The 24042-nt window shown below is 47.1% G+C and overlaps 3 protein-coding genes across 3 annotated transcripts; 2 read left to right on the top strand and 1 right to left on the bottom strand.

The window, feature by feature from the left end:
- The first annotated feature begins 3396 nt into the window (after positions 1-3396).
- LOC109773488 (PHAF1 protein At3g51130) lies at positions 3397-8606 on the top strand. The gene is made up of 14 exons (XM_020332182.4): positions 3397-3699; positions 3904-3986; positions 4073-4147; positions 4492-4559; positions 4728-4833; positions 4941-5001; positions 5083-5252; positions 6200-6262; positions 6346-6393; positions 7166-7279; positions 7386-7485; positions 7558-7631; positions 8120-8224; positions 8344-8606. Exons 1-14 carry the CDS (start codon positions 3534-3536, stop codon positions 8389-8391), a joined length of 1281 nt encoding a protein of 426 aa, XP_020187771.1. The 5' UTR covers positions 3397-3533; the 3' UTR covers positions 8392-8606.
- Positions 8607-9552: 946 nt separating this feature from the next.
- Positions 9553-13101, top strand: LOC109773487 (uncharacterized). The gene is made up of 5 exons (XM_020332181.4): positions 9553-9874; positions 11149-11318; positions 11812-11890; positions 12454-12508; positions 12598-13101. The coding sequence occupies exons 1-5, from the start codon at positions 9661-9663 to the stop codon at positions 12716-12718; spliced, it is 639 nt and encodes a 212-aa protein (XP_020187770.1). The 5' UTR covers positions 9553-9660; the 3' UTR covers positions 12719-13101.
- Positions 13102-13378: 277 nt separating this feature from the next.
- On the bottom strand, positions 13379-16063 carry LOC109773485 (alpha-amylase type A isozyme). The gene is made up of 4 exons (XM_045230750.2): positions 15385-16063; positions 15130-15262; positions 13902-14716; positions 13379-13806 (listed from the first exon to the last, which is right to left on the bottom strand). The coding sequence occupies exons 1-4, from the start codon at positions 15478-15480 to the stop codon at positions 13528-13530; spliced, it is 1323 nt and encodes a 440-aa protein (XP_045086685.1). The 5' UTR covers positions 15481-16063; the 3' UTR covers positions 13379-13527.
- Positions 16064-24042: the final 7979 nt, after the last annotated feature.

The raw sequence follows: 24042 nt of genomic DNA, 5'->3' as shown, positions 1-24042 counted from the left end.
GGCCAAACCAACCAATAATTCGAAAAGAAATACAAAGATATCAAATCATGCATATAAGAATTTAGAGAAGATTCAAATAATATTCATAGATAAGCTGATCATAAATTCACAATTCATCGGATCTCGACAAACACACCGCAAAAGAAGATTACATTGGATAGATCTCCAAGAACATCAAGGAGAACATTGTATTGAGAATCAAAGAGAGAGAAGAAGCCATCTAGCTACTAGCTATGGACCCGTAGGTCTGTGGTAAACTACTCACGCTTCACCGGAAGGGCAATAGGGTTGATGTAGAAGCCCTCCGTGATCGAACCCCCCTCTAGTAGAGTACCGGAAAAAGCCTCCAAATGGGATCTCACGAGGTCAGAGACCTGCGGCAACGGAAAAGTATTTTAGTGGACGCTTCTGGTCATTTGGGAATATTTGGGAATTTATAGGCCAAGAATTAGGGTTAGAGGACCTCCGAGGGGCCCACAAGCCAGGGGCGCCCCCCACTAGGGCTCGCCCTGGAGGCTTGTGGCCTCCTCGGGACTCCTCTGACTTCATCTCCAAGTCCTACGTATGTCTTCTAGTCCAAGAAAAATCATCGCGAAAGTTTTATTCCGTTTGGACTCCGTTTGATATTCCTTTTCTGTAAAACTCAAAAACAAGGAAAAAACAGAAACTGACACTGGGCTCTAGGTTAATAAGTTAGTCCCAAAAATAATATAAAATAGCATATTAATGCATATAAAACATCCAAAACAGATAATATAATAGCATGGAACAATAAAAAATTATAGATACGTTGGAGACGTATCAGTAGCCCTTTGTGCCGATGTCGAGGTAGCCGAGAGTGTAGGGGTGGTGTAGCCGTGGTCGAGGTAGCCATGCGAAGATTGCCATGGTCGATGTCGAGTCGGGGTAGCCGGTGTCGAGGAAGTCGCCGTGGAGCCGCTGGCGCAAAGAGGCGCCGAGTTAGTCATGGGCGCAGTGGTGCGCCAGGAAGAAGACGTTGTTGACGAGGTGTCGCACCGGGTTTGCCAAACCCGGGGACACGTCGTAGACGAAGACACATGTCAATATTGTCAGCACCAGGCATGCGTAGACGGACGAAGGCGAAGTTGACGAAGCGCCACACCAGGCTTGCCAGGCCCGGGAACACGTCATGGACAAAGGCACACATCGGTGTTGCCAGCATCGGGCATGCTTAGACGAGGGACCTACACAAGTTGTACGCCATGTAGAGGAGTCAGAGAGGCCAACAGAGAAGGAGACTCGACGACAGTTGTGGCGCCAATCGGCGTGGGGCCGATGTCACCAACGGTGGACGAAGTAGACGAAGTGGTCGGGGAAGATGATGGTGACGCTGGCAACGGGCTGGTGTTGCATGAAGACGAAGGGAGTGCAAGGGCGTCGCCACTCGGGTGAGCGAGCGGAAACAACGCCGAAGAAGAGCGACGGCGGGCAGCAGCAGCTGTGTTAGGAGTGCGGCATCGACGCTCGAAGTAGGCGAGAAAAACCCAACAACGTGACAAAGACCGGCGCGGACGGTGGCGTTCACACGCCAAGGGAGGCGCGCGCGGCGCATACCACAGGAAGTCGACGTGCGGGGACGGCGGGGTGGACCGCGGGGCGCGGCGCTACGGCCCGAAGGGGCGACAGCGGGAAGACCTAGGGGCAGCGGCGTGGACTGCGGTGCTACGACCTGAAGGGGCGGCGCAGCGCGGGTCGGTGCAGCCACGGGAATGGCCTTGTGCAATGGCAGGGACCGCGTGTTGCGGCCTTACAGCCTGAAGGGACGGTGTAGCGGCGGTGCAGCGGGTCGGTGCAGCCATGGGAACGGCCTCGGGCGGCAGCGGGAACCGTGTGCTGCGACCTTACAGCCTGAAGGGGCGGTGTAGCGGCGGCTCGCGGGTCGGGGTGGCCGCGGTGAGAACCACTTGCCGGTGGCGACAACCTGACAGGCGGCGGCGGAGGTAGCCGTCGGGAGGATCGCGGGGTGGCGGTGTGAACCGTGTGTTGCAGCAGGATGTCCCGAAGGGGCGTCGACGGGAGTGGCGTGCGGGCAGGGCAGCCGGCGGGATGACCTCGGGGCGGCGACATAGCGATCCAAAGGGACGACACGACAACAACCTGTGGCTCAATCGGCGGTAGGCGCGTGCTAGGGGACGGCTTGGTGGAGACAGGCGCGTGATCGGTTGATCAGACCGACGGCGGCGCTATACGCGCCATGGCGGGGACAATGCGCATATCAGAGTCGATGGCAACATTGTCGGTGATGTCCCGGTCGATGACGACGAAGACAGACCGGCAATGGAGACCACGCGGATGAGCGACCGGCGTCGACGCACGAAGGCGTCCCCTTGGCGGCGCGTCCAGTCTTGCCGCGAGGTTGATGACGAAGTGGCCAGTGTAGTCGACGCCGATGTCGAAGTAGAGGTGCAGGGGTCAACGGCGGCGGCGGGCGACGCAAACCAATCCTAGATCGGAAAACTAAAAAATAAACGCCGATCAAAGCGACCGGCGAGAGAGAGAAAATCCGGATTAAAGAATCGGGAAAAAGACTCTCTAGGGCAGCCGGTCGACACGGCCGGCGGACGAACCCTAGGTACGGACGACGCGGCCCCCAGCGACAGTCATGGAGGCCGACCGCCTGGGGGTGGCGCGCGGGCGGCGGCTAGGATTGGATCGGTTAGGCTGATACCATGTTAGAAGGATAGATAGGAATTGGTGGAGTTGTTGTTTATTGCTTGAGCCACGTGTACATATATATATAGGAGTACAATAACCAATTTAAAGTAGTACTCCCTCTGTAAATTAATATAAGAGCGTTTAGATCACTACTTTAGTCATCTAAACGCTCTAAAAGCATTTAGATGACTAAAGTAGTGATCTAAACGCTCTTATATTAATTTGAGACTAAAGTAGTGATCTAAACGCTTTTATATTAATTTGAGCGTTTAGATAACTAAAGTAGTGATCTAAACGCTCTTATATTAATTTACAGAGGGAGTACAAAACAAGGCAGGAACAAATCCTATTCTATCATATACTTCCTAATAATCATAATACTCAACACTTCAAAATATTATTTCATCACGAAATTTTCCACGCGGGTCAAACATTCATCAATGTTTATCGTAAAAAGAATTCAAAATATCTTGACATTTTTCTACTATTGTTTTGAATTTTACTGTTCATCCAAGTGCATGTGAGCTCGGGATTAGAGGAGGGCTTTCGAAAAAGAAAACCCTAACGGGGAAGCAAACGTAACGTGATAAAACGTGAGCACAAGCAAGTAAGCAACCGGTGGCCTTGCCAAGTGTGAAGCCGGCGCCAACCTTACTGACAGGTGGGGCCCACGCCCGCGGTCCTCACACTGACAAGGCGGCCCCGCGCACCGTTCGTTGGCTTCTCGTTAAGCTAAACTACTAGTCGGCGAGAAGAAGGAATCGAAGTAGACGCAAGCCCACGCGAATCCCCGAACCCAATCGGAGCGACGAGAGGAACAAACCGGCCGACGAGGGGAAGGAAGGCCCGCCGCAGCGATGCAGACGCAGAGGTCACCGGCGATGGTGGGGGGAGGGCCCGGGTCAGCGGTCGGGTCGCCGTCCCCGGCGACGGTGCCGGTGAGGCGGCGCTGCGAGGGCACGGCCATGGGGGCCGTCACCCTCGACCTCCGCCCCGGCCTCGGCGTCGGCCCCTTCACCCTCGGTGAGTTTCCCCCAACAACCCTAGCGAACCAACCAACCGCCGTCGCCGCGTCGGTTGGGATCCGATTTCCGAACCCGTCGGTTGCTTCCTTTCGCCCCGCACGCGACAACGGAAGAGAAACCTGCGTTTGAAGCAACCGCTTAGCTGAAAGTTTCGATTTTTTTTGCCAATTCTGACACAAGAGCTCGGGGATGGTCCGTGCAGGGATGCCGATTTCCGATGCATTTGCGCAGATTGAACACCAGCCAAACATTTACGATGTTGTCCACGTGAAGTACTTCGACGAGGTTCGTGATGGGCAGCCCTTGTTTAGTGTTACCAGAGCCACCAAAATAACCTTAACTGATTGGTGTGGTTCATTCTGTGATTCCAGGAGCCTCTAAAGTTGGACTTCGTCATAAGCTTTCCGGATCACGGGTTTCACTTGCGCTTCGATCCTTGGTCGCAGGTTTGTTTCAGTCATATGCTTGGGTTTTCCTTATACTCTGGTTGCATTGTAGACATCGTTGATCTCACTTGTACTGAATTCATATATACAGTAGCATTTGTTTGTTGGTATTGAATACTGTACTGAAATGTTTATATAACCAAATTATAGTGGTTCTATGCTTCGTTGACAGTAGGAAGTGTAATGCAGACCCGTCAGTAGTTTAGTGCCGTAGTTATTTGAATTCTGCAGCAAAATTTACTTAAAGAATCTGGTATAAAAACTTGTACATGCTTTGCATTTGAGATTTGTGAAAAAATTCACTATCGATCAGGAAATCTTGTTCTTTTATTTTTCTCCTGCAGAGGCTTCGTCTCATCGAGATTTTTGATGTTAAGAGACTGCAATTGCGTTACGCGACGTCTTTAATTGGGTGAGGAGCTTCTACGCATTCCCTCTTTTCTGTTTAGTCTATTTTCAAGAACCCTTGGGTCGAGTAAAGCTTATATGTGGCATGGTCACTCATTTTTTGCCCTAACCGTTCAGCAAAAGGTTAGGTGCTGTGTTACTGACGATTTCCTTCTCCCTTCTATTCTTTCAGCGGTCCATCGACGCTAGCTACTTTTGTATCTGTTTATGCTCTATTTGGACCGACTTTCCCTGGGATATATGATAAAGAGAGGGGCATGTATACCCTCTTCTATCCAGTATGCCATGACAAATAGCCCTTGCTTTGTTTTATTTCTTTCAAGATTTTGTTCCATGTTCCATTTCTTGGTCTGTTTGGGTTTATCTTATTCACAAGATTTTGCAGGGTTTATCATTCGCATTCCCTATCCCCAGTCAATATACAAATTTCTTCAACAATGGGGAAGGTATGTTGCTAAATAGTCACATTCATTTCTGCATAACTATCATCCGCAGCATTTCTTCTCAGCTTCTTATTGCACTTGCAGTGGCAGATTTGCCCCTGGAATTTCCCGATGGAACAACTCCAGTTACGTGCCGTGTTTCTATATATGATAGCTCAACAGATAGCAAAGTTGGTGTTGGATCATTGATGGATAAGGCAGTTATTCCTGCCTTACCTGCGGGCAGCCTATATATGGAGGAAGTACATGCAAAGGTACATTGCCTATTTATTGATGATATTTCCAGTCCATTAATCCTGTGAAAACTGCAGAGATTTTCCTGTTTCATGATTCAGTAATCCATACGATCTGGTTTTACAACTGCACACCACCACCACCACCACCACCACCACAACAACAACAAAGCCTGAAGTCCCAAACAAGTTGGAGTAGGCTAGAGCTGAAACCTATAAGATCTCGCAACCAACTCATGGTTCTGGCACATGGATAGCTAGCTTCCACGCACCCCTGTCCATGGCTAGTTCTTTGGTGATACTCCACTCCTTTAGATCTCTCTTTACAGACTCCTGCCATGTCAAGTTCGGTCTACCCCGACCTCTCTTGACATTATCAGCACGCTTTAGCTGTCGGGTATGGAGCTTCTGGAGGCCTACGCTGAATATGCCCAAACCATCTCAGACGATGTTGGACAAGCTTCTCTTCAATCGGTGCTACCCCAACCCTATCACATATGTCATCATTCCGGACCCGGTCCTTCCTTGCGTGGCCACACATCCATCTCAATATGCGCATCTCCGCTACACCTAACTGTTGAACATGTTGCCTTTTAGTCGGCCACACTCAGTGCCATACAACATTTCGGGTCGAATCGCCGTCCTATAGAACCTGCCTTTTAGCTTTTGTGGCACTCTCTTGTCACAGAGAACACCAGAAGCTTGGCGCCACTTCATCCATCCGGCTTTGATTCGATGGTTCACATCTTCATCGATATCCCCATCCTTCTGCAGCAAAATGTTTTTGAGCAAGTATATACACCAAAAGAAAGTAAATGCAGAATTGTAGGTGAACAGCTGGTAGTGTATGTGTCATGCACCATTGTTACTGTCTTTTGTGCGTATGATAAAATACATATGTGACTGAATAAGCTCTCGACATAACATCACTGGAGCAAACCTTTTTTAAAGCTTCATCTTGTTTTCAGCTTGGTGAAGAGCTTTGGCTCACTACTGGGGGGCAGCATATTCCTTTCGGAGCATCGCCACAGGTGTAAATCATTGTACTGTCTGCTCTCTTTTTCTGAAGCATGCTTTAATGGTTTCTTACGTGATGATGCGGTATCTTTGGCAGGATATCTGGACCGAATTGGGTCGTCCATGTGGTATCCACCAAAAGCAGGTGTGCCTGTAATTTTGATTTTTTTTACTGAAGCATTGCAATATGGATTTTCATAGAGATTGTGGCAAGCTAATCTTTCAATTGTTACAAATAACATGTGCTAGATTACTAGAATGCATACTTTCCAGTTTATTCTTTGGAAACATGTATCTCTACCTCCATATTTTATCCTATACTGAGCTGGTGACGATAACCAGGATGTCACTTCTAGTTTATATTCTGGGCATGCTAGAGAAGCCAGAGTTTTCTGTTATTTCAAAGATCAGTAAACAATAAATGATTCCATGCACTCAAGCAATTCAACATATGGTCAAAAATATCCGAGGACATCTCAGTCTCATACTGAACTAGGTGTTTGGTGCTGTTGCAACATGTGAGTATTGGTAGAATACAATGTGGAAATTTGATCGAATAACCCAAAAAATATGCTTGGAACATGTGAAATGTCATAGTTCGACAAGTACTTTTCTTGCACTTGCAGATTGCTTTGAGGTTTGAGTGTTACTTGCAAAACAATGCTGCGTCAGATGCAGTTTAAAGATAAAGTAGCCAAAGCCCAAAAGGCTGTTTCACCTTTCGCTTTCTGATTTTCTGATTTATATTTTATATCCAGAACCATTATTTTACCTCTTGGTACATGTCAACTCTTCTGTAATATATGCTCTCCCTTTTTTGTTATTGAAAGAATAATATAAGGAAAGACCAAAATCCTAAGCACTCTCAATACTGCATTCTCATCTTTAACGCTTAGCACATCGTGCTCTCATGTTAGGTGGACCAAATGGTTATACACTCCGCATCCGACCTCCGCCCTCGGACTACTCTTTGTGGAGACTACTTCTACAACTACTTCTCGCGTGGTATAGATATCTTATTTGATGGTCAGGTATGGAGCTTTGTATAGTAGGTGTGCCTGCACACTTCAAAGTTTACAACATTTCTTTTGTGAGGTTCAACCAGCATGTTGACCAGTTGATTTTGTTTCATTGCAGACTCACAAGATAAAGAAGTTTGTTTTACATACAAACTTCCCTGGCCATTCTGATTTCAATTCGTACATGAAATGCAACTTTGTTATCTATGACGCTGAAGGTACGAACTGCTCGCTACAGTCAGTTTGCTGCTGATGAGGTCAATACTAATTAACTATTGGCTTTGTTTCAGCTGAAGGGGCGCAGCAGCCGGGTAACACTTCCAAAAATTGCATAACACCTCGAACAAAATGGGAACAGGTCAAGGTATGGTGTTCACCATGAGTTTATGCTGCATTGATTCCCATATAGATTTATCAGTTAACCTATAACTATCAGCTTTGCTTTGAGTTGCCATTTCATTACTAAACCTTTTGTGCTCCCTTTATGACAACTTGTTTTTCCTAGATTTATTTATGAGATATCTTGATCTTTTAATGGTCCTTCGTGAAAAGTTGGTGAATGACAGACTTTTTGAACTTGTATGCAAATAAATGAGTTACTGATGCTTCTTTGACCCCGGTAAAGAAAATGTTTCTTTGATTGGCATACAACTAAAAGTAAAATCAGGTCGTGGGCAATGTGCTCCCATATTTAAACAGCATCAGTTCTTTTACTTCTTAAAAGCAGCTCAGCATGCCATGTAGCAATTGTTTGAGCAGTAACGCTGTTTCTCGGTCATGGCCATTATTTTTCTTTTGATTTCTCATGCTTATTTGCTAACTGACTAATGTGTGTTGATTCTACTGTATTAGGAGATCCTTGGCGACTGCGGTCGAGCAGCAATCCAGACGCAGGGCTCGATGAATAACCCATTTGGATCAACTTTCGTCTATGGATACCAAAATATTGCTTTTGAGGTGGGCTACCTATTACTCGGCATCAGAAACCTTCTTTTCCTGCGCGAACTGTGTCATCAATTTGTTTGTTATCACTCTGATCTGACATTGGCAACTCTTCTGTTCCCATTGACCAACAGGTGATGAAAAATGGATATATCGCCACCGTTACTCTCTTCCAGTCATGATTAGCATAGTCGCACCAGCACCCGCACCTGATGTACGCGGCATGCAATGTCTGTGAAGCATGCCCCTTCTTTACGTTGTAAATTAACCTGTATATCCCACTCATTGTACAGGAACTGCGTTCCTCGGGTCTCTCTGTAAATATCATTCCATCACTATTGTTTTATGAACTAATTAATCATGATGTCGGCGTGATTCCGTATCACCCTGAACACAACCTTGTACAGGGCTTCTTTTGCTGTCAGGATACCTTGAACAATAATTCCGTGCAAAATCAAACTCCTTCCATTCTGAGTCGGCAAAAGGGAACAGAAATGTTAAAATCTGACAACTGGGTTGGCAAATTATGTTGTCGTGAGTATGACAATTTCCTTAAACCAACACGGCAAATCCAAGAATGAAAATGCTTAAAAAGAAAACTATTTGCCAACCGGGGAGTTAACCTTACGTGTGACAACCTCTAAGGCAGCCTTAGGCACAAACCGAACACCTTTATAGCGAAATCCAAGGACAGAAATGTTAAAAAGAAAATTAGTCTCTCTGTTTCAAAATAGATAACTCAACTTTGTACTAACTTTAATACAAAGTTAATATAAAGTTGGATCATCTATTTTGGAACGGAGGGAGTATTTTTTTCTAGCGCAACCAAGTGACATAAATGTGTATCCCTTCAGACGGGTAGTACATAGGGTGTGCGCGTTTTTTATGTCGCTGATTCTGACTAATTTAATATATGTTATACGCCATCAAAATTGTATATTTAGAAACTTTGCTTGAATATGAATCCAATGACATGCTTTTTATGTCCGGCATGCGAACGGAATATGATACAAGTACATGTTTAGAAACTTTGTTTGAGTACGAATGGTATATGATACATGTACCCGGCACACCTGACCGGTGTGACTGAGTTTGATGAAAAAATATCAACATTTAAAATATCAAATACTATCTCCGGAACAAAATGTAAGACCTTTTTATGTCCTATGCAAAATCAAAAATTTGGTCAAATGGACCTTTTTTTTTGAATTGTGGTCAAACAGACTTGGGATAGAAGCAATATGCAAAGTACTCCTATCTGAAACGGAGGGAGTGCTCCAAATTCTTGATAAGACTGCACAAAACGAAATCAAAAAACAAACACAAGAAGCTCCGACTGAATAAACGCCAGAGGCGGCGGCACCAGGAAAGCGAAGCCCTCTCCCTCTACAGTCTCTCCACGCGGGGCACAGATCACCACTCGTCGCCGCCGCACCTCCACGCCGGTGGATATGGAGCGCGCCGGCTCCGGCGCCGGCGCCGCGCCGGGGGTCCCTGCGGCAGGGGAGGGCGCCGCGGCGGCGGCGGCGGCAGCGGCGACCCCGGTGGCAGGGGCAGGGGTGGTGAAGGGGAGGTCGTGCAAGGGCTGCCTCTTCTACTCGTCGGTGCTCAGGTCCAAAGGGCGCGGCCCCGTCTGCGTCGGCGTCACCCGCGGCATCCCCCAAGGTCGAAGATCGCGCCCGCACCACCCTCCTCCTCTCCTCTTCTCTTACCCTCGATTGCCTGCTGCTTGCTTTAGGGTCTCTAGTGGGCTAGGGTTCCCCTGTTCCTAGTTCAGCCATTAGCCATGCAATCTGTGCCCCCTGAGCTTTCGCTGGGCTCCCTGTTCTGCACAAGATTTCGTTTTTTGCGGTGATGCACACACGCACCAACCATGGGGATGCATAGGGATTAGGGCTCCTGTGTTGTTTGCAAACAGGGATACCCATTCCCACACACCGGGAAGAAATCACCTTGATTGCAACTCATGTCTTCAGTGGAATTCGACAAAATTGCAATGCTCACATCATAGGTTTATCTGGAAACTAAGCTGTATTGTGGTACTGGGTTTCCCCATTCTGTTAGTTGCATAACGGAGACAAACAAAGTTCGCAACCGTACAATGGGAAAACATGAAACGGGAAACAGCTCGGCACGCCTGAGGAAAACCCACTGTCCGCCCCTGCTTCCGGAAAAAGACAATTGGACGAAAACAAATCCTAGCACCATCCCGTCAAACATTCAAAGTTATCACATCCCATACTGACGTGTAACATCAGTGCCACAAAAGAGTTCTACCAATCAATCTAGTAGGCTATCGATCATACAGATCCCAGGAAGCTTGCTGTAAAAGTATTCTCTACTACTGCCAGTTAGTGTTAATACCTGGACCTGTGGGAAGGATAAGCGCCTGGGTTTGTTTGTTGACTCTTCAGAGCAGTACAAGAAAGTCACTGCATTTATGTGATTATGTCATTACGTATCAGATTCTGGATCTTCTGTTGAGTTTATATGTGCCACCGATGTTCTGGGAACCGCACAAGGACAATCGAGTGTATGAGATTAGGTCCTCATTATGTGACTGCAAAGATGGCTAGAAGCAGATATCCAGAATGTTGTTGATCAACCTAGGTTCACCAATAAACTCTTGTATTTCATTTGTACTCTGTACTGATGATCAGTTGAATATGCAAAATCAGTAAAAAAAATACGATCCATTCTATAACTTTGAGATTGTCTCTCATGACAATCTCTGCAGAACAGCAGAAGTACCGCTTCCTATCATGAATGTTTATCTCTGTATCATGTGCACTGGATTTATCGTCTCACCAGTCACCATAGCAGTAATAATAGCTGACTTAAATTCCTGACTTAATTTTATCTGATTTTTGTGATTCTTAACTTTTGGGTTGACTTGTTTTGTCCTATTCTGGGTGTTTTGAACTTGCTACGGATACCAGTTCCTGATCGTATGGTTGGAGAAATTGAGCTGGGAGCTATCCAAGAAGGTCGCAACCTGTCCAACTTCAAATATGCATGTGCTGGATATTCCATATACCTAGATGACAAGGATAGCTCTACAGTGAAGGGAGAGAAGCATGCAGAGCTCCCTATCTGTGTTGGAGTTGAGGTATTTCTTCTTCTTCTTAAGCATTTATTGCTCTGAAATTGTGCTTAACATGTCAGCTCACACATAAGCAGTATGTCAGTGTGACTTAATGTGCATGGGAATTATGCTGTCTGTTTATGGTTTATACTGTATAGGCCGTCTTAGTATAGCAGGCATAGTCTATGACAGTTGATTTTTTTTATAAAAGAAGCAATTTAGTGTGCAAGCCTAGTTCTGTATTATGTATATGGAAAAAATGGCTGGCGTGTTCATGGCAATCCATATACCTTTTATTTGTTTACAATGATGAATTGATGCCACTTCCCTTCTTTTCTCAATCACAGTAGGAATGAATGCTGGGCATGCCATAACAGTAAACATATATTCTTGATCTTTTCCCTAATATGTTTATTATTATTATTGAAACTGCTTGGCCAGTATCTTACTGTAAGTATATGTCAAAGGATAAATTATGTGTAAGCAAGAAGTGTTTTTCTTTTTTCTTTTTCTGCAGCTATTGACAGACAGAGCTCCAACTAAACAAGCTCCAGCTCACGTGACTAAACAAGCTCCAGCTCACATGAAAAAAGATGGTAAGGAAAATATTTATTTTATTGCCTGACAAGTATGTAACTGTATAAAATAATACTACAATAGCAACTGCAAAGCCTACCACGGTATGCTAGATCACTGCCAGAGCCCAGAGGTGCTTAACATGTCACACTTTCCTTCAGTAGCCTCTGTACTGCAGATTCTCTGTAGAATGTAATGAACGGTCTCACCTGTTACTTATAGCCTGCCTGTTAATGAAGAAATGAGTGGATATGCTAATGTTGCATCGTTGGTTATTGCATGATTCAAAGCTGCCAAATCTTATTCTTAAAGTTAATTTTGCCACAGTAGACAAACAATACAGAAAATGTTCCCTAAAACATAATATCAGAAAAGGTACTTTAATTTACTCGCGGTGATTGGAGGAACTGGATCCTAAAGTAGTCTGCATTCTGAGTCGAATAATCTTGGAGCTCGCCTATATCTCAGTGTGCCTGAAACTAAACTTATTTTACGTTGGTTAGTAAGACTCGCTCTTCACGAGAAAGATGTGATGATTAACTTATTGGATCTAGAAATTTCACTCATCTTGATAACATTGCAGCTACTCAAGCACATGGGCACAAACCTGCGCTGACACAAGCCGATTTCATAACCAAGTACGTTGCTCTTTTGGTTTAAACTCTAATCGAGTCCATGGATTTGCATTGAATTTTAACAAACGGCGAATTTTCAACTGAACCTGCAGATTTCAGAGGAATGCTGGGCTTGTGGCCAGTGGTGTGGTTAGGAACATGAATAAAGTTGGGACTTACGTCAAAGACACTGTGGATGACATCCTGTACCCATACCGCAAGCGTCCCAAGTAAAACCCAGCTCTTGTTCTCCTTAAATCCTGGAGTAGAATAGAGAAAAAATGTGGGAGCATGTAACCTATTACTTCAGGGGACACTAGCGTAGGAGTAGCCTTGCTTGGTTTCTGAGGCTCTGGCTGGGATTTCGCTGTTTGTCAGTTGCCTAACGCTAGCAGGCTGTTGTATGCCTGTTTTGCTTCTTATCGTGTTTCCTTCGGTAGAGCCTCTCTGCTCCCCAACTTGCAATGCCATCTTCATTCTGCTGGTTCCTCCAGCAATGTATGGGATGCAATGTAACAAAACTATGAAAGAGCTCATCTTTCGCCTATTTGAGGCTAGCCTTTGGAGAATAATAAATTAATAATAGGCTGCCATTTTGGCTTCCTTTGCTGGATTTATTTGGATTCATGGCAGTGTCTTGGTATTACTGAGGAAATCTTATTTGCAGTAGTCAGAAAAACCGTCGATTTGTTGTTTCTTACTTCCTGGCATGCCGGCGTGCTCCTCATATTACTGGAACCATTGTGTAAATCATATATGGTGTGTCATCGTCATAACAATGTCATCGTCAGGTATTACCGTTGATTTTTTCTTTCTTGCCCTGGAACTGTATTTTCCTTTCCTTTATCCTGAAGCATCCAAATGGCCCAATTGCCTTCTATACCTCTTCGTATCCTCAATACTTTATTTACTATAGTCGTGTGAGCCATTCGTAAAGCTCATTTCTGGGTACAAGTATATACTACAATAACAATATCTGCGTGTGTATAGCAGAACGGACAATGTAGTTCAAATCATGTTGCCGCCGCGCTTCAGTGGAGGCTTCAGCTCCGTTGTAGTGTGGCCGCGGCTGCGGTCTTCTCCCAGACGGCGTAGTCGTTGCCGTGCGCCGTGGTCACGAACCCGGCTGGGATCACCGCCCCGACGTCGTACCTGGACCCGATCTTCACCACCACCTTGCCGTCGATCTCGGCGACGTAGGCGTCCCCTTCGTGCATGAGGATCTTCAGGGCGCTCGTCGCCGTGATGCCGTTGCGCTTCCTGATCGCCACCAGGGCCGCGATCTGGTCCTTGAACCCCAGGTTGAAGAAATGGTCGTAGAACTGCAAATCATTGAAGCAACAATTCTGAGTTTCCTGAATGAATGAATGGTCGTGACTTAGTGAGAGTGAAGGCGAGCTCGGAGCTGTTTGCTTACGATGCATGGGATGCCGGGATGGGTGAGGATGTACGCGTAGCCCTGCATGACCTTGTCGTAGGGGAATGGCCACTTGGCCTGGGTGGAGCCGGTGTCGTGGTTGTCGACGAAGGTGACGGCCTTGGCCGGCCACCACCCCATCACGCCGGGAGCCTTCCCCTGCGGGTCGATCAGCCGCCACAGCTCGCCCTCCACGGCGGCGTTCAGAATCCCTTTGGTCGTGAAGTCGAACACCATGCCCGCAGACGCAACGCCGCCCACCTTGTCCACCCAGTTCACCAGATTCTGCCGATGCGCGTCCTGGTCGTAGTTGGGCTTGCCGTCGCCGCCGGGGACCATGTCGTCCCAAATCTCGGCCACGGCGAGGCTCGGGGACGTGCCGTCAATGTACACCTTGGCCATCTCCGGCGAGTAGCCCTTGGCGAAGTCCAGGCGCCACGCGTCGAAGCCGAGGTCGCTCTTGAGCCAGAGGAGCCACTCCTTGAGCTCCCTTTGGACGCGTTCATTGAGGTGATCGATGTCAGGCGCGTGGTCGAAGTCAGCGCCGGTGTCGAGGTTGGCGGTGCCGTCGGAGTAGGTGGTGTCGTCGCGGCAGATCATGTGGGGGCCCCAGTCGAGGCGGCCGTCGGAGGTGCCGCCCTCGTAGATGCAGTAGATGCCGCGGCTGTCCTTGTAGTCGGCGCACCGGTGGTTGATGACGATGTCGGCGATCGCCTGCACGCCCTTGCCGTGGAGCGCCGCGATGAGCGACTTGAGCTCCGCCGCGTTGCCGTACTTGGATGCGTCGATGTCGTACAGCCGACCTGGCATGTAACCTGCACCCAAGTCGATCGTTTTAGTTTGTATCTATACCTGATCCTATTTGTACATTTTTCTTTTTCGTCACTAGTGTAGTACTAATATCTTTTGAAATCTATTGCCCGCCTCTCCTCCAGTTCAAATTTTTAGACAGTGCATGAATTTAATACGATATCACAGCCGGAGGTCGGGAAGTGTTGAAACATATGGTCTGCCTATTCCATGGGTTCGGACTTTTGGATAACCGGATTGGTTCATGGATGCAGTCAACTCATACTGTACTTTGCATCGCAATCGAACTTAGCATGTTGTCCGTCCCACGGCCACGCGTCTATGATTGAATGATTCCCTCCCTTCTTTTTTTGTTGCCTCTAGATGTTGAGACACGAATGATTTAGTGGGAAGAGGGAGGGGGAGACTGGAGGAGGACCTTCGTTGGCGACAGAGTGCGACGGCGGCGGGAGCCAGACGTGGGTGACTCCGGCGGCGGCGATGTCATCGACCTTGCCCATCATCATGTTGTACCACCCACCGCTCTGCTTCCACGACTCCCAGTTGAACCCCTGCAACATGATTTCGCGCCATGAACAAACATCCATTAAGCTCCCACAGTTAATGAAACCCCTGAGCTCAAATTCTTTTCCTCAGAGAATCAAACCAAACCCCCACAGATACGCACGCGTACCTGAAACAGGACCTGGTGGCCGGATGCCAGCCCGGCGAACAGAAGCAGCAGCAGCAGCAGCAGCGAGAAACAGCACAGGTGGGTGTTCTTCCCCATGGCTCTATCTCAAAAGGCACTCTGCTTCTTCTCCGAATGACTGGCCGGTTGATGGCTACAAGGGTACTACGTGCTTGGTATTTATAGGCAGGGGACTCGATGGTACTCCAGAATTTAGCACGAGCTGCTACGCACTGTGGAGTGTTGCTTGCAGGCAATGCAGGGGTACCGAACTCTGTTATGGAAAAGAGAGGGAGTAATTGATGATGGTCAAGTCAAGTAGGGGCGGCACTGGCACAGCCTCCATGGAAAACGATCGATGATCCAAGTTGAGATCGCAAAGCAGCATTGCCTTTTGCTTTCGGAGCAACCGATTGTCTGAAGAAAAATAAGCATGGAAGGATTCGTGCAAAAGATTGTCATGCCTTCAAGGCAGAACACACCTCTCGGCGATTGACTTACCAATGTTCCAAGATTGGCTTGTTGATTTGCACGTAAATATTCTGACGCGGAGCAAATCTGAAGCTGGAACCGAGAACTGCGGCGTGCTTGGCAGAAGGGCCATGGAAACATCAGATCGAAGACACTCCTGTTGTGTCAGAGGAATGAACGGCGGGAAACGAAGCCGTAAAGTAACTGCTGCGCCTCCACAGCATGATGGTGAGTCATACAAGTATGTACTGTTGTAGACGAATGGCGTGTCAGTGTTGCGTGAAGGCGAGAGCGAATTGCGACAGTGACACCTTTTGTCCTCGGTACTAGCGCGTCCGTGTTGCAGACACTGTCAGCAGCAAATGCAGGCAAAATTTCGTGTTTTGACCCTTTTCACATCTAAAATCAGGATCTGATCCCGGTTTGATTTTTTTTGACATTTGACCCTTTTGGCTACCGCCGGAACCTTCGGCGGTAGATGTGTACAGGCTACCGCCGTCCTCCCTGGCGGTAGGTTGCTTTGACGGCCGTCTGGCCGTTAACGGGGTCTGACGTGGCAAAGGGACCTACCGCCGCACCCCTCAGCGGTAGGCTCCAACACCCTACCGCCGAGGTCTCTGGCGGTAGGGTCCTGGAGATAAGGTTCGGTGGGGTTCACTCACCACCCACCCACTCCACTCATCTTCTTCCTCCCCGAGCTCACACTCTCTCCCCCTTTTCTCCCCCACCCAAGCACCCACTAGATCCACCTCCATTGCTTGAGATTTGTCCCGTGGATCGAGGCCATTTGCATCACCCAAGGTACCTCCCCCATCCCCCTTCATTTGGTTGGTTCAAATCATCTAGTTTTGTTGGAATCAACTAGTTTTGCAACCCCCCTAGTTCTTCCTCTAGTTTAGCATTTATTGTGCATTTATGGCACATTTATGGGGCATTTATGGTGTATTTATGGTTGATCTAAGTAATATGTGTCACTCTTTGTTGTGGCAAGCTAGCTTAAGAGTTAGGGTTAGGGGTTTAGTTAGGTTAGGGTTAGGGTTAGTGCTATGATTAAGGTATACTAGTTGTTAGATTCAAAATCTTATATTTTAGATAGTTCATCCATATGAAATGACTGGTCCATGGATGACTCAATTTTGTTCCATTGTTTTTAGATGGATAAACTAGTGAATGTGCATTATTTGGACAAGGCGGCTTTCATGGATGGAAATGCCGACGAAGGGGAGGAGGCCATGGTTTTTGACACAAGCCCGAGCTATGATGATATTGTCGTGAAAGTGAGAAACGTCCTCAATTGGATTAACCCAAGTGATGGTGTGAAGCTTATTGGACGGTATGATGTGGGAGTGGGAGTAAGATCTCGATTAAAGAGTATGCCCATCACCTCTCAATTGCATTGGGATGTTTATAAGGAGAAAGTTGAGGGATCACAAGACAAGTCACTTGAGTTATTTGCCACAAGACAAGTAAAGGTTGAAGTTCCTCAGCCACTACTTGACTTGAACCGGAATGTGTCCTCCCCAATACATGATGCTGTCGTGGTGTATGACCACAATGCGGCTAGCCAACCACCAAGTAGCCAACCAAATGAAGAGGACATAAATGCTAGAGCAATAGTTCTTGTAGGTGATGATCATGTTGAAGATGAGGCCGTTGCTCATGTTGATGAACATGCAAATGTTCATGTTGATGAAGATGCCATTGCTCATGTTGATGGAGATGCTATTGCTCAAGAAGATGTGTATGCGGAAGAAGAAGAGATTCATTACAATCCCCTTGGTGACTTGGATGTCATTGTGCATCAACAAGACATGGACCGGAACCTACCTTATAGCCGTATGTGTAGGTATGAGTCGGATGATGAGGGTCCACCGGAAGAATTGGATGAGGATGGATTCACGCCGCAAGAAAATCAAATTTACAAGAAGGTCAATGGCAAGGAAAGAGGACCCTCTTTGTTTCGTGATCTTAGCCTTGCCGACAAGGCCGTTGTTGATGGTGGCATGAGGTTGGGCTTGATCGAGCCATCGCCTTGCCCGAGGATGGGTGATCCAAGGCCACCGGGTGAGGACGAGAATGCTCATTTGAAGAAAGGGATCAAGTTTGGTTGTTTGCAAGAGTTCAAGATATGGTTGAGTGACTATGCCATTCGGAACCATAGGCTGTTCGTTGTTGGTCATTCCAACAAAAAATTGCGCTACACAATCAAAATGTGACAAAGAAGGTTGCCCATGGAAGGTCCGTGGAAGAAAGATCAAGGAAACCGGGCAATGGGAGTTGAAGAGTTGTGTGGCCACCCACAAGTGCATACTGCCGGAGAAAGCGGACCGAAGCAAGGGACACCGCCAACTCACGTCCGAGTATCTAGGCTATAAATTGTTGAATGAGATATCCCATGATCCAACCGTGAAGGTGAAGTTCCTCATGAGTTCGGTCTTCGAAAGATTCGGGTACCCGGTCAAGTATGGAAAGGCGTGGATGGCCAAGGCAAACGCTATAAGGATGTTGCATGGTGATTATGTCGCCGCGTACAACATTCTTCCGAGAATGTTGGGAGCCATTGCTCATCGGAACCTGGGCATGCGCCATAGGGCCGAGTCAATCGAGGGAGTGTTTCATCGAGCTTTTTGGAGCTTTGGGAAATGCATCGATGCATTTAGGCATTGCCGCCCGGTGTTGTCAATTGATGGCACGTTCTTGACCGGAAAGTACAAGGGCACGTTGATGGTAGCAATGGCCCACTCGTCCAATGACAATGTGTTGCCGGTGGCATTTGCGTTGGTGCCTTCCGAGCACGATGATAATTGGCAGTGGTTCATGGATCATGTGAGGACGAAGGTGATTGGCCCCAAAAGAGAGGTGTGCATCATATCGGATCGCCATCATGGGATTCTCAAAGCAATAGAAGTTGACATTCCAGGCTATCCAAAGCTCCAACACCGTTGGTGCATGAGGCATTTCATGGCAAACTTTTACCGTGCATGCAAGAGTAAGGAGTTTTGCAAAGATCTTACCCATGTTTGTGTGGCATTCAACACCGACACATTCCAAAGCTGCTATGATAAGCTATTCAAGGCGTTGGAGAAGAACAAAGGAGGGAGAGAATTCTTGACAAGGAATTTTCCGGAGAAGCATAAGTGGTCACGTGCTTACGACGAAGGAGGTTTCCGACACGGAGACATGACAAGTAACATGGTGGAATGCTTCAACAATGTGCTCAAGGGTGTCAGTTCTTTGCCGGTCACTGCAATAGTGAAATATACCTTCTTCAAGCTCAACGAGTATTTTCTGAGGCATTCCGAAGAGACGGCCAAATGGATAGGTGAGAAAATGGAATTTCCCTTCAAAGTTGAGGATGGGTTGAAGCATCAAGCGCGCAAGTCTTGGCGTCAACAAATCATTAGTTTCAATGAAAAAGAACAAATCTACCAAGTCAATGAGCCGGGTGGCACAACAAGGGACGGCATGACATACGGTGGAGTAGCATATGAGGTGGGCCTCAAGACCCGGTGGTGTCAGTGCGAGAGACCTCACAAGTATCATTGGCCTTGCTCGCATGTGATGACCGCCGCAAGGTTTAGAAACTTGAAAGTATCCGATGGTACCACCTTGCGGTTGCATGAGTTCACATTGGAACGAACGAGGTTGACATGGGCTCCTAGGTTTCATCCCTTCTTAGATCAGTCACAATGGCCTGAGTATCATGGGCCACACATTGTCCCCGACCCCGAACTCATGGTGCCTACAAAGGGAAGAAGAAGAAAGAAGAGGTTTAGGGGTGACATGGATGACCTAGCTGGATACACCGGAATGAAACAATTTGGTAGCGGCCATTTCATGGAGGCACCGGACATCAACAGTTGTGGTAAATGTGACGAGCCGGGACACAATGTTAGGAAATGCACGAAAAAGCCACAGACCGATGCCAACACTCCGAATCCTAGTCAAAGTGGTGCCCGAAGAGGAGGTACCGGTGGCACACGAGGAGGTAGGAGTGGTAGTGGACGAGGAGGCAGGAGTGGTGCGCGTGGAGGACGGACGAATCTTGGCGGTAGTGGACGAGGAGACATTATTTAGAGGGCGTGGGGAACAGTCGGGTACCGGTGGCCGTGCTCGTAGGACGAGAAGGGTTGATAGAGGAAGGCCTATTGACATCTTGCTTAACCCAGATGGTTGAAATAAGGTGAATGGTACTTGTTATTTGGTCTTGTTTATTTGTTTTTTGCATACATACATGTTATTTTACTTTACTAACTACCAAATTTGTCTTTATAGGCATGGCTTCTTCCGGTTCCGTGACGAGGCCACCGTGTGCTAACCGCGAGGATATGCCGGACAAGTGGACAGACGCCGAGTTGGATAAGGTGAAGGACAAAGATATGAGAACTCCATCATGTTGGTGTGGAGATGTTTGCAAAGTTAAGGTATCCACCGACCGCAAGAAATCATGGACGGAAGGAAGAAGATATTTTGTTTGTCCCAACTATGCCTACGATCGTCCTCGTCCAGCTCACGCCTATGATGTACCGCCGGTAAGTTGTTCAAGTTCAAACATGTCGTCAACCATTGAATCTATCTTACTAATGACACCACATTTCTTCTTTATTCGTACCTAGTCATCGCCTCCACTTTGTAAGTACTTCACATGGATAGATCAAGATGTGCCAGAAGATGTTAAGAAAGATCAACATCGAGATTGTCTAAGGAGGCAGCGGTTGTTTAAAGAAGCATTTCAGAGAGGCTTGGATGAAGAGCGTCGTGAAAAGGAGAGGATGGAGCGCAAGAAGCGTGAAGAGGAGAGGGCACGCAAGGAGAAGATTGCTCGTCAAGAGGAGAGAGCAAGAAAGCTTGCAAGGGCTCGTGAAGCCCAAGAGGAGGATGAGGCACGCGACAAAAAAGGAAAATGGCCTCATGTGACCCAATAGGGCCTTCGTTTCGAAAAACTAGTCATGAATTATGCCTTCGATTCGAGAAACATGTGATGAACTATGTCTTTGATTTGTGATACCTATCATGAACTATGTGCTTTATTTGTGAAACCTGTCATGAACTACGTCTTCGATTTGATGAAACTATGTCATGAACTATGTTTGTTTTGCTCTTGCTGTGACTTGATTTGTCTTGGAAGTGATGAAGAAGAAAAATAGAGCAAACAGAGAAAAACAGAGCACCCTACCGCCAGTCCTCATGGCGGTAGGATATGAAACCTTACCGCCAGTCGGCTCGGCGGTAGGTTGACGAAATGTTCTGTGACCGAAATGGTCCCCTGTTCTGCGGTAGGGTTGGCCACCCTACAGCCAGCCGGCTCGGCGGTAGGCTGCTACCGCCAGGGATCATGGCGGTAGGGTTGGCCATCCTAGCAGCCATTTTTCTATGACCAAGCCGGCCACTATTTTTCTGGTAGGGTTGGTTAACCTACCGCCGGTGCCTATGGCGGTAGGGTTGGCCATTTTTCTGTGACCAATTCGGCCACTGATTTTGCGGTAGGGTTGGTCAACCTACCGCCAGTGCCTATGGCGGTAGGGTTGGCCATTTTTCTGTGACCAAGTCGGCCACTGATTTTACGGTAGGGTTGGGCACCCTACCTCCGGAGCCTACGGCGGTAGGTGCTGATCTATGTTATTTTTAGCCCTTTGCCTTTCCATTTCTTACAACTTTCTATGAGCTAAGCATCCACAAATGATCGAGTAGCAAATACATCAATAACTGAGCATCGTTCATTACATCCACAAATGACACTTTTTTAACGATTCATGTCCCGCTTCTAACGATTCGAATGACATAAGTTCAAACTAGAAATGATCAAGTAGAAAAGACATACATAACTGATCCATGTCCATGTCCCCCTTCTAGCGATTCGAATGACATAACTTCAAACTACAAAGCTCAAGCTCGGAGCATACATTTTCTACTTCGGAAAGAAAGATCTAAAACGCATAAGACGTTCAATTTGTGCGTCACGATCAGGATTAGGCTTTAGTTGATAATCCGATGATCCCGCCCAATTCTCCAACACACCTTTTCGTTTCGCCGAACCAGGCCCATCGAGCACGGCGTTCCGGAATCTCTGACTTTCCTTGTGTGATTGCCCATCCAATGACCTGTCCGAGTTTTCTCAAGTCCAGCTCGCGGAATTCTTCTATGTTCACAGAGAAAAATATCTCCGTTGCCACAGAATGTCTGCAAGCATATGCCTTCTCATGCAGCTCATCAAGTATCTTCTGTTTTTCTTTCACAAGCCTACGGAAAACTTTTCTCTCCTTAAGATCAGAAGGTTCCTCCATGAATGGATACTCGTTGAAATCCATGATGGCAGCAAACTCCTCATCATTGCTCTTGAACCATGCTTCAAGCTCCCTCTTGATAGCAAGTTGTCGCTCCGGTACAATCTTCTCAGACGCTGCCGCCAAACTCTTAGATGCAATGCCACAACACTTCTCATATACTTTCTTCAACTGCTCCGGGGTCATGTTTTCCATGCTACATGAAATGGAACAAACCATAACTCAAATCAAATGATACAATACAAACACAAAGCATAACTTATTTATAATGTTCTCACTGGTTCAAATGACATAGGTTGCATAAATGATAAGGGTACATGCCATTACAGTCCAAATGACACCACAACATCATTTGTTTCAACCCCCTCTACTACTCCATCAACAAGACATCATTGTCGTACGGCCCGGGGTTGCAACAAATGACATCATTTCTTTCACGGACCCAAGCCCAACGAGTTGCCCGACTAAGTATCGCCGACGATGGTTGCCTAACTAGCCAATCAATGATCTGGCCAGGGTTGTTAAAGTCCATCTCATTCACTTCATCCCTTGTTCCACACAATGCAATTTGCCTTGCAAGAGTGCGTCTATGATTTTTCTCTTCATTCTTGAGGTTGCTTATGTTTTTCTCTTTAGCTTGGTATAACTTAACTCTGGCATCGTCGCACTTCGACACATAATACTTTGAAAAATCTCTACAAGCCGCATTCAATGCATCAATGGCTTTGACCCACAAGTCCATCTTTTCCTCAATGACTGCACGTTCACGCTTCGCCGCCGCCTCCGCGGAAGTCTCAACAAATATGATCGATCCCATCCTACAAGTCGAGGGATTACTGTAACGGTCATCCAAGGCAAAAATCCTAACCGTCTCTTGACAAAAACTAGAACCCTAGGAGTAGATCGAGCTATAATTCAAGAGGTACCTACTCTAACAAAACCCTAATTAAACTATAACCATAACGTTCGTCATATAAGCATTTACTTAAGCATAACCATAAACACAACCTTAACCCTAACCATGTCATTAACCCTAACAAAACCCTAAATGATATTTCTTACTACCCAAACAATGCTAGTGACACAATACATTGTCAAAGCACAAACATTACCCTAAATGCATCATATACATTGATTTCACCACAACAAAACCATGAACTAGTGATTCCAACAAAATGAGCAAAATGCATGATTTGAACCAACCAAATGAAGGGGGGATGGGGGAGGTACCTTGGGTGATGCAAATGGCCTCGATCCACCGGCAAAATCTAAAGCAATGGAGGGGGATCTAGTGGGTGATTTGATGGGGGAGAAGAGGAGGAGAGAGTGAGAGCTCGAAAGAAGAGTGGGGTGAATGAGTGGGTGAGGGAGCAGCACAACCCCCTCCTTCAAAATCTTATCCAGGAACCTACCGCCAGAGAGCCCGGCGGTAGGTTGCAACAACCTACCGCCATAGACGGCGGCGGTAGGTCCTTTGCCATGTGTACACGACCGTTAACGGCCAGACGGCGCCAGGGAACCTACCACCATGAGGGGCGGCGGTAGCCTGCACACATCTACCGTCGGGGTCTCCGGCGGTAGCAAAAGGGTCAAATCTCGAAAATTTTCCATAACGGGGTCCGATCTCGATTTTAGACATGAAAAGGGTCAAAACACGAAATTTTGCCGCAAACGCAAGAGGTTGTTCACGTCTATGTCATGGTGTCGGAGTATCGGAAGTACCACGTCGACGATGTTAGTGATGTGAACTGGGGACCCGATCTTTCGATGAGAGAGGATAACTACGATTTTGGGTGGGACTTGACCCTCACGATCCGGCTACCAACCATACAGGGAGAACCGTACACGACTAATATCCACGGCAATCGCTGAACCAACTCCACGGCATGATCGACCGAGCCAACGA

This window comes from Aegilops tauschii, chromosome 7 (assembly GCF_002575655.3).
Source record: "Aegilops tauschii subsp. strangulata cultivar AL8/78 chromosome 7, Aet v6.0, whole genome shotgun sequence".
In the NCBI taxonomy this organism is placed as follows: domain Eukaryota; kingdom Viridiplantae; phylum Streptophyta; class Magnoliopsida; order Poales; family Poaceae; genus Aegilops; species Aegilops tauschii.
Note: the sequence above shows the minus strand (reverse complement) of the source record. Positions and strands in the feature narration are given on the sequence as shown.

Coding starts and splice junctions, on each gene's coding strand:
- LOC109773488 (XM_020332182.4), top strand. CDS start 3,534: ATGCAGACGCAGAGGTCACCGGCGATGGTGGGGGGAGGGCCCGGGTCA. Junction 6,263..6,345: donor CTTTCGGAGCATCGCCACAG/GTGTAAATCATT, acceptor TATCTTTGGCAG/GATATCTGGACCGAATTGGG. Junction 7,632..8,119: donor CAAAATGGGAACAGGTCAAG/GTATGGTGTTCA, acceptor CTACTGTATTAG/GAGATCCTTGGCGACTGCGG.
- LOC109773487 (XM_020332181.4), top strand. CDS start 9,661: ATGGAGCGCGCCGGCTCCGGCGCCGGCGCCGCGCCGGGGGTCCCTGCG. Junction 11,319..11,811: donor CTATCTGTGTTGGAGTTGAG/GTATTTCTTCTT, acceptor CTTTTTCTGCAG/CTATTGACAGACAGAGCTCC. Junction 11,891..12,453: donor AGCTCACATGAAAAAAGATG/GTAAGGAAAATA, acceptor ATAACATTGCAG/CTACTCAAGCACATGGGCAC.
- LOC109773485 (XM_045230750.2), bottom strand. CDS start 15,480: ATGGGGAAGAACACCCACCTGTGCTGTTTCTCGCTGCTGCTGCTGCTG. Junction 14,717..15,129: donor GCACTCTGTCGCCAACGAAG/GTCCTCCTCCAG, acceptor ACTTGGGTGCAG/GTTACATGCCAGGTCGGCTG. Junction 13,807..13,901: donor ATCCCGGCATCCCATGCATC/GTAAGCAAACAG, acceptor AATGATTTGCAG/TTCTACGACCATTTCTTCAA.